General features: G+C 49.1%; 1 protein-coding gene across 2 annotated transcripts in view; it reads right to left on the bottom strand.

The window, feature by feature from the left end:
- Window positions 1–10,956: 10,956 nt before the first annotated feature.
- Window positions 10,957–12,707, bottom strand: part of LOC125447580 (adhesion G protein-coupled receptor E5-like) — an 82,966-nt gene continuing 81,215 nt past the window's right edge. For both annotated transcript variants that reach the window (XM_059639920.1, XM_059639919.1), the window contains one exon: window positions 10,957–11,991. In XM_059639920.1, the coding sequence (XP_059495903.1) occupies window positions 11,959–11,991 (33 nt within the window). In that variant the 3' untranslated portion in view covers window positions 10,957–11,958. The remainder of the gene's footprint in view (window positions 11,992–12,707) is intronic.

Here is a 12,707-nt window from a genome sequence, read left to right as displayed (position 1 = left end):
GTCGCAAACCATTTCAACTCCCCCTCCCATTCCTCAGATGACATGTCCATCCTGGGCCTCCTGCAGTGCCATAATGATGCCACCCGAAGGTTGCAGGAACAGCAACTCATATTCCGCTTGGGAACCCTGCAGCCCAATGGTATCAATGTGGACTTCACCAGCTTCAAAATCTCCCCTCCCCCCACTGCATCCCAAAACCAGCCCAGTTCGTACCCTCTCCCCACTGCATCCCAAAACCAGCACAGCTCGTCCCCGCCTCCCTAATTTGTCCTTCCTCCCACCTATCCCCTCCTCCCACCTCAAGCCCCCCCCCCCATCTCCTCCCTACTAACTTTATCCTGTCCCTTGACCTGTCTATTCTCCCTGGACTGCCCTATCTCCTCCCTACCTCCCCACCTACATTCACTTTTACTGGCTCCATCCCCGCCTCTTTGACTGGTCTGCCTCCTGCCCACCTATCTTCTCCTCTATCCATCTTCAATCTGCCACCCCATCTCTCCCTACTTATTTCAGAACCCTCTTCCCCTCCCCCATTTCTGAAGAACAGTCTAGGCCTGAAATGTCAGCTTTCCTGCTCCTCTGATGCTGCTTGCCCTGCTGTGTTCATTCAGCTCTACACCTTTTTATCTCAGATTCTTCAGCATCTGCAGTTCCTACTATCTCTAAATTACCCATAGGACACAGGGATTTGCAGGGTAGGGTGGATTGGCCATGCTAAATTACCAATAGGGCCCAGGGATTTGCAGGGTAACATGAATTGGCCATGCTAAATTGCCCATAGGACACAGGGATTTGCAGGGTAGCATGGATTGGCCATGCTAAATTGCCCATAGGACACAGGGATTTACAGGGTAGGGTGGATTGGCCATGCTAAATTACCCATAGGACGCAGGGACTTGCAGGGTAGGGTGGGTTGGCCATGCTAAATTACCCATAGTGCCCAGGGATTTGCAGGGTAGGGTGGATTGGCCATGCTAAATTACCATTAGGGCCCAGGGATTTGCAGGTTCGGGTGGATGGGCTATGCTAAATTATCCATAGTGCCCAGGGATGTGCAGGTTCGGGTGGCTTGGCCGTGCTAATTTACCCATAGTGCCCAGGGATGTGCAGGCTCGGGTGGATTGGCTATGCTAAATTACCCACAGTGCCCAGGGATGTGCAGGTTCGGGTGGCTTGGCCATGCTAAATAACCCATAGTGCCCAGGGATGTGCAGGTTCGGGTGGCTTGGCCGTGCTAAATAACCCATAGTGCCCAGGGATGTGCAGGCTCGGGTGGATTGGCTGTGCTAAATTACCCATAGTGCCCAGGGATGTGCAGGTTCGGGTGGCTTGGCCGTGCTAAATTACCCATAGTGCCCAGGGATGTGCAGGCTCGGGTGGATTGGCCGTGCTAAATTACCCATAGTGCCCAGGGATGTGCAGGCTCGGGTGGATTAGCCGTGGTAAAACCAACGTTGGGCTGGGTGGATGGTCTTTGGAGGTTGGTGCATTTATGAGGGACTGTACTGAGCTGTGGGGATTGTACTGCCATGAAGAGTTTAACAGTAAGCTCTCACACAAGGCCATTCTTGTACAGAAATCCCAGTTTTTGAAGCTGGTCAGATTATTCTCTCCTCTCCCATCAGTGACACTCTGGGTAGTGGCAATTATTCCAGAAGGAGCATCAATTAAAACGGGGATGAGGTGAATGTCAGCTGTGATCTTAATGAATCATGAAGCAGAATGGCTTCCTTCTGCTCCTTTCTGCCTGCATTTACATTTACCTCAATAAACCGTATGGATATAATTTTAGTTTGCCAGTGGTCATTTTTCTTCACTTGTGGGACGTGTGTGTTATTGGCTGTGACAGCATTAATTACCCATCCCTAATTGCCCCTTGAGAAGGTGGTGGTGAGCAGGAAGTTAACAGGAATAGTGTTCCTTGTTAATATATGACTGCCATGAATAACATTCCAGAATCTTCCATCTGAAAGTTTTATACTCTGTTTGCTGGTTAATTTCTCCCATTGTATATTAAACCTCATTACTCACCAGGAAGCCTGTGCTGTTAGAGAAATCACCATGGTGACAGAATTACTTACAAATTAATCAATAAATCTCCTTCAGGCCCGCTGAAAACTCATATGCCACTAGTTCCAAGCTCAACATGCAAAATCAAAGGTAATTGATTTTCAAATAGATATAAATCTCACACACTACATTACTTTGAGCAGAAGCTGTTGGTGTGCTGAGAAGTTCCTGTTAACGAGGCAATAATTTCCTCAAAGTGGAGTGAAGAGATTGACAGTGTCCTTAATAAACTAATACCGCTGGCCGAAGAAGAGGGTGATCTGAAGCAACAAAATAGTTAAACAATGTCCCATTCTAAACAAAAGAAATCTTGTGCACCTTAATGTCAGGGTTGTCGATATATGTCCATTACACACACAACAGCCAGTGTCTATCATACAAGGGCAACTTTTCCATCCTTTCCCCCTTGATTCCCTCACTGAGTAAAAATATGTCTATCTCAACTCTGAATCTACTTAATGCCCCAGCCTCAACAGCCCTCTGTGGTAAAGAATTTAACAGATTCACTACCGTCTGAGAGAAGAAATTCCTCCTCACCTTTGTTTTATATGGGTGACCCCTTATTCTGAGATTGTGCTAGTGTCTCCCACAAGGGGGAGACATTCCACCATCTAGCTTGTCGAGCCCGGCAGGCATCTTAGATACCAAAGTGTTTTGGGTCTAGACCCTTCATCAGAGAGGGGGATGGGGGGAGGGCTCTGGAATAAAGAGGGAGCGAGGGGGAGGTGGACTGAAGATGGAGAGAAAAGAAGATAGGTGGAGCGGAGACTTTAGGTGGGGAGGTAGGGAGGGGATAGGTCAGTCCCGGGAAGACGGACAGGTCAAGGAGGTGGGATGAGGTTAGTAGGTAGGAGATGGAGGTGCGGCTTGGGGTGGGAGGAAGGGATGGGTGAGAGGAAGGACAGGTTAGGGAGGCAGAGATAGGCTGGGCTGGTTATGTGATGCAGTTGGGGGAGGGGATGAGCTGGGCTGGCTTTGGGATGTGGTGGGTGGAGGGGAGATTTTGAAGCTGGTGAAGTCCACATTGATACCATTGGGCTGCAGGGTTCCCAAGCGGAATATGAGTTGCTATTCCTGCAAGCTTCAGGTGGCATCATTGTGGCACTGCAGGAGGCCTATGATGGACATGTCTTCTGAAGAATGGGAGGAGGCGTTAAAATGGTTCGCGACTGGGAGGTGCAGTTGTTTATTGCGAACCGAGCAGAGGTGTTCTGCAAAGCAGTCCCCAAGCCTCCGCTTGGGTTCTCCAATGTAGAGGAAGCCACACCGGGTACAATGGATACAATATACCACATTGGCAGATGTGCAGGTGAATTTCTGCTTAATATGGAAAGTCATCTTGGGGCCTGGGATAGGGGTGAGGGAGGAGGTGTGGGGGCAAGTGTAGCACTTCCAGCGGTTGCAGGGGAAGGTGCCGGGTGTGGTGGGGTTGGAGGGGAGTGTGGAGCGAACAAGGGAGTCACGGAGAGAGTGGTCTCCCCAGAAGGCAGACAAGGGTGGGGATGGAAGAATGTCTTGGGTGGTGGGGTCGGATTGTAGATGACGGAAGTGTTGGAGGATGATGCATTGTATCCGGAGGTTGGTGGGGTGGTGTGTGAGAACGGGATGGGGGTATCCTCTTGGGGCAGTTGTGGTGGGGCCAGGGTGTGAGGGATGTGTTGCGAGAAATGCGGGAGACGCGGTCAAGGGCGTTCTCGACCACTGTGGGGGGAAAGTTGCAGTCCTTGAAGAACTTGGACATCTGGGATGTGCAGGAGTGGAATGCCTCATCATGGGAGCAGATGCGGTGGAGGCGGAGGAATTGGGAATAGGGGATGGAATTTTTGCAGGAGGGTGGGTGGGAGGAGGTGTATTCTAGGTAGCTGTGCCATGGGTACTCGCATGGGCCCCAGTTATGCTTGCCTCTTTGTAGGTTACGTGGAACAGTCCCTCTTCCGCACCTACACTGGCCGCAACCCCCACCTCTTCCTCCGTTACATTGATGACTGTATCGGTGCCGCCTCTTGCTCCCCAGAGGAGTTCGAACAGTTCATCCACTTCACCAACTCCTTCCACCCCAACCTCAAGTTCACCTGGGCCATCTCCAACACATCCCTCACCTTCCTGGACCTCTCAGTCTCCATCTCAGGTAACCAGCTAGAAACTGATGTCCATTTCAAGGCCACTGACTCCCACAGCTTCCTAGAATACACCTCCTCCCACCCACCCTCCTGCAAAAATTCCAACCCGTATTCCCAATTCCTCTGCCTCAGCCGCATCTGCTCCCAGGATGAGACATTTCACTCCCGCACATCCCAGATGTCCATGTTCTTCAAGGACCGCAACTTCCCCTCGCAGTGGTCGAGAACGCCCTTGACCGCGTCTCCCGCATTTCTCGCAACACATCCCTCACTCCCCGTCCCTGCCACAACCACCCCAAGAGGATCCCCCTGTTCTCACACACTACCCCACCAACCTCCGGATACAACGCATCATCCTCCGACACTTCCGTCATCTACAATCCAACCCCAACACCCAAGACATTTTTTCATCCCCACCCTTATCTGCCTTCTGGAGAGACCACTCTCTCTGTGACTCCCTTGTTCGCTCCACACTCCCCTCCAACCCCACCACATCCGGCACCTTCCCCTGCAACCGCAGGAAGTGCTACACTTGCCCACACACCACCTCCCTCACCGCCATCCCAGGCCCCAAGATGACTTTCCATATTAAGCAGAGATTCACCTGCACATCTGCCAATGTGGTATACTGTATCCATTGTACCTGGTGTGGCTTCCTTTACATTGGGAAAACCAAGCGGAGTCTTGGGGACCGCTTTGCAGAACACCTCTGCTCGGTTCGCAATAAACAACTGCACCTCCCAGTCGCGAACCATTTTAACTCCACGTCCCATTCTTTAGAAGATATGTCCATCATGGGCCTCCTGCAGTGCCACAATGATGCCACCTGAAGGTTGCAGGAACAGCAACTCATATTCCGCTTGGGAACCCTGCAGCCCAACGGTATCAATGTTGTGTTCACCAGCTTCAAAATCTCCCCTTCCCCCACCACATCCCAAAACCAGCCCAGTCTGTCTCTGCCTCCCTAACCTGTTCTTCCTCTCACCTATCCCTTCCTCCCATCTCAAGCCGCACCTCCATTTCCGACCTACTAACCTCATCCCACCTCCTTGACCTGTCCATCTTCCCAGGACTGACCTATCCCCTCCCTACCTCCCCATCTATACTCTTCTCTCCACCTATCTTCTTTTCTTTCCATCTTCGGTCCACCTCTCCCTCTCTCCCTATTTATTCCAGAACCCTCTCCCCATCCTCCCCTCTGTTGAAGGGTCTAGGCCGGAAACGTCAGCTTTTGTGCTCCTGAGATGCTGCTTGGCCTGCTGTGTTCATCCAGCTTCACACTTTATTATCTAGTTCAGTTTGGCACAGTTTTCAGGGCTGAAACCAAAAGTGCAAAGCAATTGTTCCTGAGAGATGGAGAGGTGGTTTAGAATTGTTAAGGTGAATTTGTGTGATGAGTTTCGTAAAATGTCCAGACCAGAAGTGTTCCTTTAAAAGCCCTGAAGGGTACACTTGAAGCTAAGAAAGTTAAGGCTCAGTTGTATGAAGACTCCACGTACGGCATATCAGATTTTCAGGATTGAAAGTTAGTTAAATTAAACCCGTAAGAGTGATAGAAAAGGGTATAATTGGGTGCTTTTTGGGGATTAATAGGGCTATATCTTCGACCAAATGTATTGAAATATGTAAGACCATAAGGCCATAAGACAAAGGTGTGGAAGTAAGGCCATTCGGCCCATCAAGTCCACTCCGCCATTTAAATCACGGCTGACGAGCATTTCAACTCCACTTCCCTGCACTCTCCCCGTAGCCCTTGATTCGTTGTGAGATCAAGAATTTGTTGATCTCTGCCTTGAAGGCATCCAACATCCCGGCCTCTACTGCATTCCGTGGCAATGAATTCCACAAGCCCACGACTCTCTGGCTGAAGAACATATGTTATATGCAAGCAGTTTGATTTATGTTATCTTGATTTGTCGTGTAATAAACTTCTGTGTTATCGTGAAATACAAAATAGTAACGTCGCCTCCTTATATCCCTAAGAGAGATGACCTCCTTAAAATGCAGAAGACCTAAAGTGATTGATCAAGCCAGATTTCAGTTTGGGATCATCTGTCCAGGAATAAAATCAGCTGGGATCATTGCCTCAGCATAAAATTGCTCCTGATATGATTTGTTGAGGCCAAATGCAAAAATAAGAGACAGTGGCCACGCTACAATAAAGAACATTTCAGGTCACAGTCCTCTTCATTTATTCCTTTTATTTAAAAATAAAATTGGCAGTACGATGAAACCACAACGTAAGGTGTAAAGAGGTACGACCGAGTGCAAAATGCAGCAGCTAAAACAAAATACACTTATCACTGGAAAATGATCACTGAAACATTCCTTCATACACAGTTACCCCAGCTCATCAGGTGACTCTGCGGTCATGCACACAAGACAAAAATGTGCCCAGCCTTTTGGAAGCAAAGTGTTCCTCGAAAGCAAAACATTTGAAATGGCGTCAAGGAAATTGAACTAAAACTCATCGAGGGAATGTTTATTTTGAAGGAGCAGAGGGCACATTGTTTGTAATGGTGACAGCGAGAGGGAGGGGGATGTTTAATGGGATGGGGTGCATGTTGGGTTGGCAAGTAGACTCAGGGACCAGCACCCACGATTGGCTAGATGGAGGGAATGAGCAGCCTCCATTGGATGATTTTCGCTCAAAGCCCATTGGTACAATGCGTGTCACCCCATTCCCCTCATGATCTAGTGTGCCAAATGTCTTGAACGTCCCTCCCTAAGCTATCAACTTCTGACACAGTTAACCATTTTACCATCTGACTTTAACCATCTGACGCTCGTTTTGAACGTCACCAGCAGGAGGCAAAATGCCATGAAACTTGCCTTATTCCTGCCTGGTTGGATGAAATTAAATTGACCCATTCTGCAGCAAAGCTCAAAGTGGTGAATGTTTAGCAATATTTACAAACTTCAGAATATCAGCACCAGTCAGTCACAGAACAGCAGTTGGGTTTCTCTTCATAAATAGCACTACACCTTTTACAACATCGTTGTATTTTACCCACACCTGTGCTGCAAATCCCCCAAACAGTCCCACCATTAAGTCTGCGCACAGCTAATCCCTCCCTGGACTTCTCGTCCTGATTTTAACTCCAGCCCTCAGCCACTTTTCAATCACCAAATACTCGTATGGGTTGAAAAAAGAGCAGGACTAGGCCATTCAGCCCCTCGAGTCTGCTCTGCTGTTCAGTAAGATCATGGCTGAGCTGATCCACATGCCTTCCTACTCCTGACCTGACTTAAAAGAATATATCTGCCTCCAAATGATTGCCAAGCACTGGGAGAGGCATTGCCAGTGAACTACTGAGAATGATCAAAATTATCATAATAAGTTTAGGTCGGGCATGGACGAGTTGGACCAAAGGGTCTGTTTCCACATTGTATGAATCTACGAAGGATAATGCACCCCCAGCGGTGCCTGGGCTAACCTGAATCTGCTCAGTGTAACATTGTAAGTGCTCTTCTTACTGGTTTTGCAACAGCCACAATAATGGTGGGCTAGAACAAGGAGTGGCCTCTTGTCTCTCACTCTGATCACCTCAGTCTCTCTCCGACTAATCCAGAGAAGGATCCAAGACCCATCAGTTGCCCCATGCGCCACTCCAATTCACTGCAACACCTTAAAGGGGTCGTGGTCGCCACTCTCAGATTGTAGGAGCACATCTACTGGAATAGGCCATTCAGCCCTCAGACATTTTGATCTTGGTTGATCTCTGTCCTTCTTTCCAAGGGTAGGGCTATGGGCCACCACTGGATTGGTCCATTGTTATGGATGAAGTGCTCCAGTGGTCTGATAGTGCCCGCTGCAGGGTGGATGACCAGGAGAGCCTCCCACTCTCGCAGATTGGAAGGGTTCAAAGGATGAATTCAACCTCTTTGGCCACAATAGGCAATCACTTTCCACAGCTAACAACTGCTGGCATTGGGCTCGAACCCAGGCCTTCTGGCCTCAGAGTAGGGATGCTGCCACAGCGCTTCAACAATCTCTGGTTGATCTCCAAGTCAACTCATACATCAACAAACATGGACCCCCTCAGTAGCCCCAGCTCAATCTCAAACTCCACTCTGCACATACACCACCTCATCCCCAATGTTTGTGATCTTATTCCCCCATCACACCAACTGAGCCTACCTCACCAGCTTCTACAATCCATTCCCCAACACCCCCATATCTCTCCGATTGCAAATTCTCTAGTTCTGGTTCCTATGCATCCTCATTCTACCATAAGTCCACCACGGATTGGCTCTCAGACCCTTTGGCAGCACAAAGAACAATCCCATACTGAGTAACAGTGTGCCACTCCCTCAGTACTATTTTATCACAGTGCAGCACTTCCTTAGTACTGACCGTCTGACAGTGTGGTGCTCCCTCAGGACCGAATGTCCGACAGTGCGGTGCTCCCTCAGCACTGACCCTCCGACAGTGCAGTGCTCCCTCAGCACTGACCCTCCGACAGTACGGCATCCCCACAATCCTCATCCTCCAACAGAGTGGCACTCCTTCTGTACTGACCCTATGACAGTGCAGCATTCCCTCAGCACTGACCCTATGACAGGGCAGTGTTCCCTCAGCACTGACCCTATGACAGGGCAGTGTTCCCTCAGCACTGACCCTATGACAGGGCAGTGTTCCCTCTGTACTGACCCTATAACAGTGCAGCGTTCCCTCTGTACTGACCCTATAACAGTGCAGCGTTCCCTCTGTACTGACCCTATGACAGGGCAGCGTTCCCTCTGTACTGACCCTATAACAGTGCAGCGTTCCCTCTGTACTGACCCTATGACAGGGCAGCGTTCCCTCTGTACTGACCCTATAACAGTGCAGCGTTCCCTCAGCACTAACCCTATGACAGTGCAGCGTTCCCTCTCTACTGACCCTAAGACAGTGCAGCGTTCCCTCTGTACTGACCCTATGACAGGGCAGCGTTCCCTCTGTACTGACCCTATGACAGTGCAGCGTTCCCTCAGCACTGACCCTATGACAGTGCAGTGTTCCCTCTGTACTGACCCTATAACAGTGCAGCGTTCCCTCTGTACTGACCCTATGACAGGGCAGCGTTCCCTCTGTACTGACCCTATGATAGTGCAGCGTTCCCTCAGCACTAACCCTATGACAGTGCAGCGTTCCCTCTCTACTGACCCTAAGACAGTGCAGCGTTCCCTCTCTACTGACCCTATGACAGTGCAGCGTTCCCTCTGTACTGACCCTATGACAGTGCAGTGTTCCCTCTGTACTGACCCTATGACAGTGCAGCGTTCCCTCTGTACTGACCCTATGACAGGGCAGCATTCCCTCGGTACTGACCCTGTGACAGTGCCGCATTCCCTCTGTACTGATGGTCTGATAGTCTTTCATGACTTGTGCAATAACAACACTGAGATTGTTCAACGCAGTATAGATGTAGATTGCTCAGCTATTAAAGGGTTATTCTGTCCAGCTAACTGGCTTTTGGAGTTTAGAAGAATAAGGGGAATCTCATTGAAGCCTATTAAATTATAACAGCAGTCGACAATGGGAAAAAGAGAAAGTATGCTCCCAATGAACTGGGGAGTCCAGAATCAGGGGCCATTAAAGATTGAGATGTGGGGAAGTGTGTTCACCCAGAGAATGGTGAACCTGTGGAACGCTCTGCCACAGGAAGCAAAGGAGGCTAAAACATTGATTTTTTTCAAGAAGGAGTTAGACATAATTCTTTGTACTAAAGGGTATGGGGAGAAAGTGGGAACATGGGGATTGAATTGGATGATCAGCCATGATCATATTGAATGGCAGAGCAGGTTTGAAGGGCCGAATGGCCTACTCCTGCTCCTAATTTTCAATGTGTCTACATTAGTATACAGGGTGAGACATTAATAGCTTAGGTTCAATTCCCATACCGGCTGAGGTCACTGTGAAGATCCTTCCTTCTGACCCTGAGGTGGTGCCTCTCTGGGTACATTCCCCGACCAACCAGCTGTCTCTCTCTGATGGAGATGAGCCTACAGAGGCTCCGGTGATTTTCATGAATAGGACTGCTGATTTATTATACAAACTGTATAAATACACACACACACACACACACACACACACACACACACACACACACACACACACACACACACACACACACACACACACACGCTGATATCTGCCTTACATAATGGACATGTTGATATGCAGAGGCCCTAGACTATAACATCAGCTTAATCTGGTTTCTCTGAATGAAAATGTGATTGGCTTCAGTTTCTGTACCAGTCAGTCCTCTCTTGCATTAACACAGATTGTGGTGTGGGATGGGGAGGAGTTGGTTAGTTTGGGTGAGCAGAGAGGGACCTGCAGTGTGGGTCCCACTCCTATCCCAGCTGAGGTGAACAGCTTGTCAAGGGTAACCCTCAGGTTAAACTCACCAGCAGTCATCTCTCTCCTAGTCTCTGGAGACAGGCCAGTCCCATTGTGACTTTCCCTTTACTGTAACAGGCCCGTTCGTTGTGAAGATAGGATAGGTTGGGTTTTCTAGCCAAGAAATGATGATATCTGCACCTGCACCATGTAGCTCAAGTGTCATTTTGCTAACTTCCAGCTTTGGGTTCCCAACCAGCCATTATGTCACTGAAATGACCAGTGCCCAGGTCCTGAACAGGAGGTACATTGGGGCCAAGCCCTTGTGATAACCAGCTTGTCATGCCATCTGATTGTGCCAGCACCTGTGGAGAGTGGGATCTAGGTTGGCACCCACTTATGCGTCAAATAATCAGAATGCAAGTTCTACGAAACAGGTCCATATGGAAAGCAAACAGATCTTTATAAAAAATAAACTCGAAGGTACTTCCTCTGCTAACGTCGAACAGCTCATTACGCAAATGGAGTTTAATTGCTTTGAAAGCAGCAGGTCCTCAGGTTGTCCCCTGCCCGTCCCTGGCACCACACTTGGGTTCAGGTTTTAGCAAGTAGCCAGTGAGCTGTGTTGGCACCGGGCTCAGTGAGTTCCCCGCTGATTTCAGAGCTGAATCCCAAAGGTGCAGTGCAACGCAGCTGGAAGCCTGAAGGGACTCGGGTCAGACTTGGCTTGAGTAGAAGTGGGGCTTTGTTTTTTTTAGCATCGGTGTGGGAACTCTCTCTGATTTTACAGCCTGCCTGACTATTGTGCCCAGGGTTGGCTGGAGCTCTACACTTGGCAAAATGTCCTTCGCCCAATGCCACCCTTGAAATCCATGGTCTGATGGGACAAAAATACTTGGGGTAATCAGAGTGCCAATGAGATTGAAAATACCCGCTCAAGCACTTTTCACACATGACACTTAGCCCAAGGCAAAAGGCCCTTCTCTAGCCAGGCCATCCATTTGATCCTAGGTGCTCAGGACGAATAGGCATCGTATAATCTGCTGCATTGTCGTTATTGTACAATGATGCTCGAATCCGAAGAGTTATACAAGCCCATTTTGTGAGACATGCTCACAGAAGCAAACCCATCCAAGTGGTTGAGAACATTTCAGAATTTAGGAATGGCACAAAATGTTTTCAAGTCACTGTCCCCTCCTCCCCGCACCCCACCCCTCCCACGCACAAGCTTCATTAAACTCTCTTCCAAAGTTCGTACCACATTTAAACAGAGAAACTGCGGGAAAACCAGTCAGCAGGAGTGGGACATGTAAGATGCTCTCAGTTCCAGACAGAGTCAATCAGTCAAACAATGCTGTCTCTCTCACTGTCTCTCTATTGCTCAAAAAAAAGCAGCTCTCCTGCTAGCTCAGCATGCGACGCTGTGCTCCCCCTCCAGGCTCACATGCCTGTTTCATTTGTGCTTTTCAACCCCTGGAAGAGAAGAAAGATAATTACTCAAAATTGCCAAGGTATTTTTGAATCAACTTTCCTGAAAGAGATAGGGAGACAGTGACACAGTGTTAATGTCACAGGGCTGGTAATCCTGGAGTAATGGTCTGGTGTCAGAGGTTAAAATTCCCTTGCTACTTAGTCTGATCTAAAAGCAATTAAAAACATGTAAAATTGAAAACTACTTTTGGTAATGGTGAATGTCAACTTTGTTTGATTCTCTATACAGGTTGTGGACATTACTGGCCAGGCTCAGCATTTAATCCCCGTCCCTAGTTCCTCCTTGAGAAAGTGGGGGTGAGCTGCCTTCTTGAGCCGCTGCAGTCCCTGCGCTTGGGGAGGAAACTCCAGGTTCTTAACCTCGAGGCACTGAAGGAACGCAATAAATTTCCAAGTCAAGATGGCGAGTGGCTCAGAGGGGAACTTGCAGGGGCTGGTGTTCCCATGTACCTGCTGCCCTTGTCCATCTGGATGGAAGTGGTCATGGGTTTGGAAGGTAACAAAATGTGAGGCTGGATGAACACAGCAGGCCAAGCAGCATCTCAGGAGCACAAAAGCTGACGTTTCGGGCCTAGACCCTTCATCAGAGAGGGGGATGGGGTGAGGGTTCTGGAATAAATAGGGAGAGAGGGGGAGGCGGACCGAAGATGGAGAGTAAAGAAGATAGGTGGAGAGAGTGTAGGTGGAGAGGTAGGGAG

The sequence above is a fragment of the Stegostoma tigrinum genome, chromosome 35 (assembly GCF_030684315.1).
Source record: "Stegostoma tigrinum isolate sSteTig4 chromosome 35, sSteTig4.hap1, whole genome shotgun sequence".
NCBI lineage: Eukaryota > Metazoa > Chordata > Chondrichthyes > Orectolobiformes > Stegostomatidae > Stegostoma > Stegostoma tigrinum.
The sequence above is the reverse complement of the archived record's forward strand: the minus strand, read 5'-3'. Positions and strand labels throughout refer to the sequence as shown.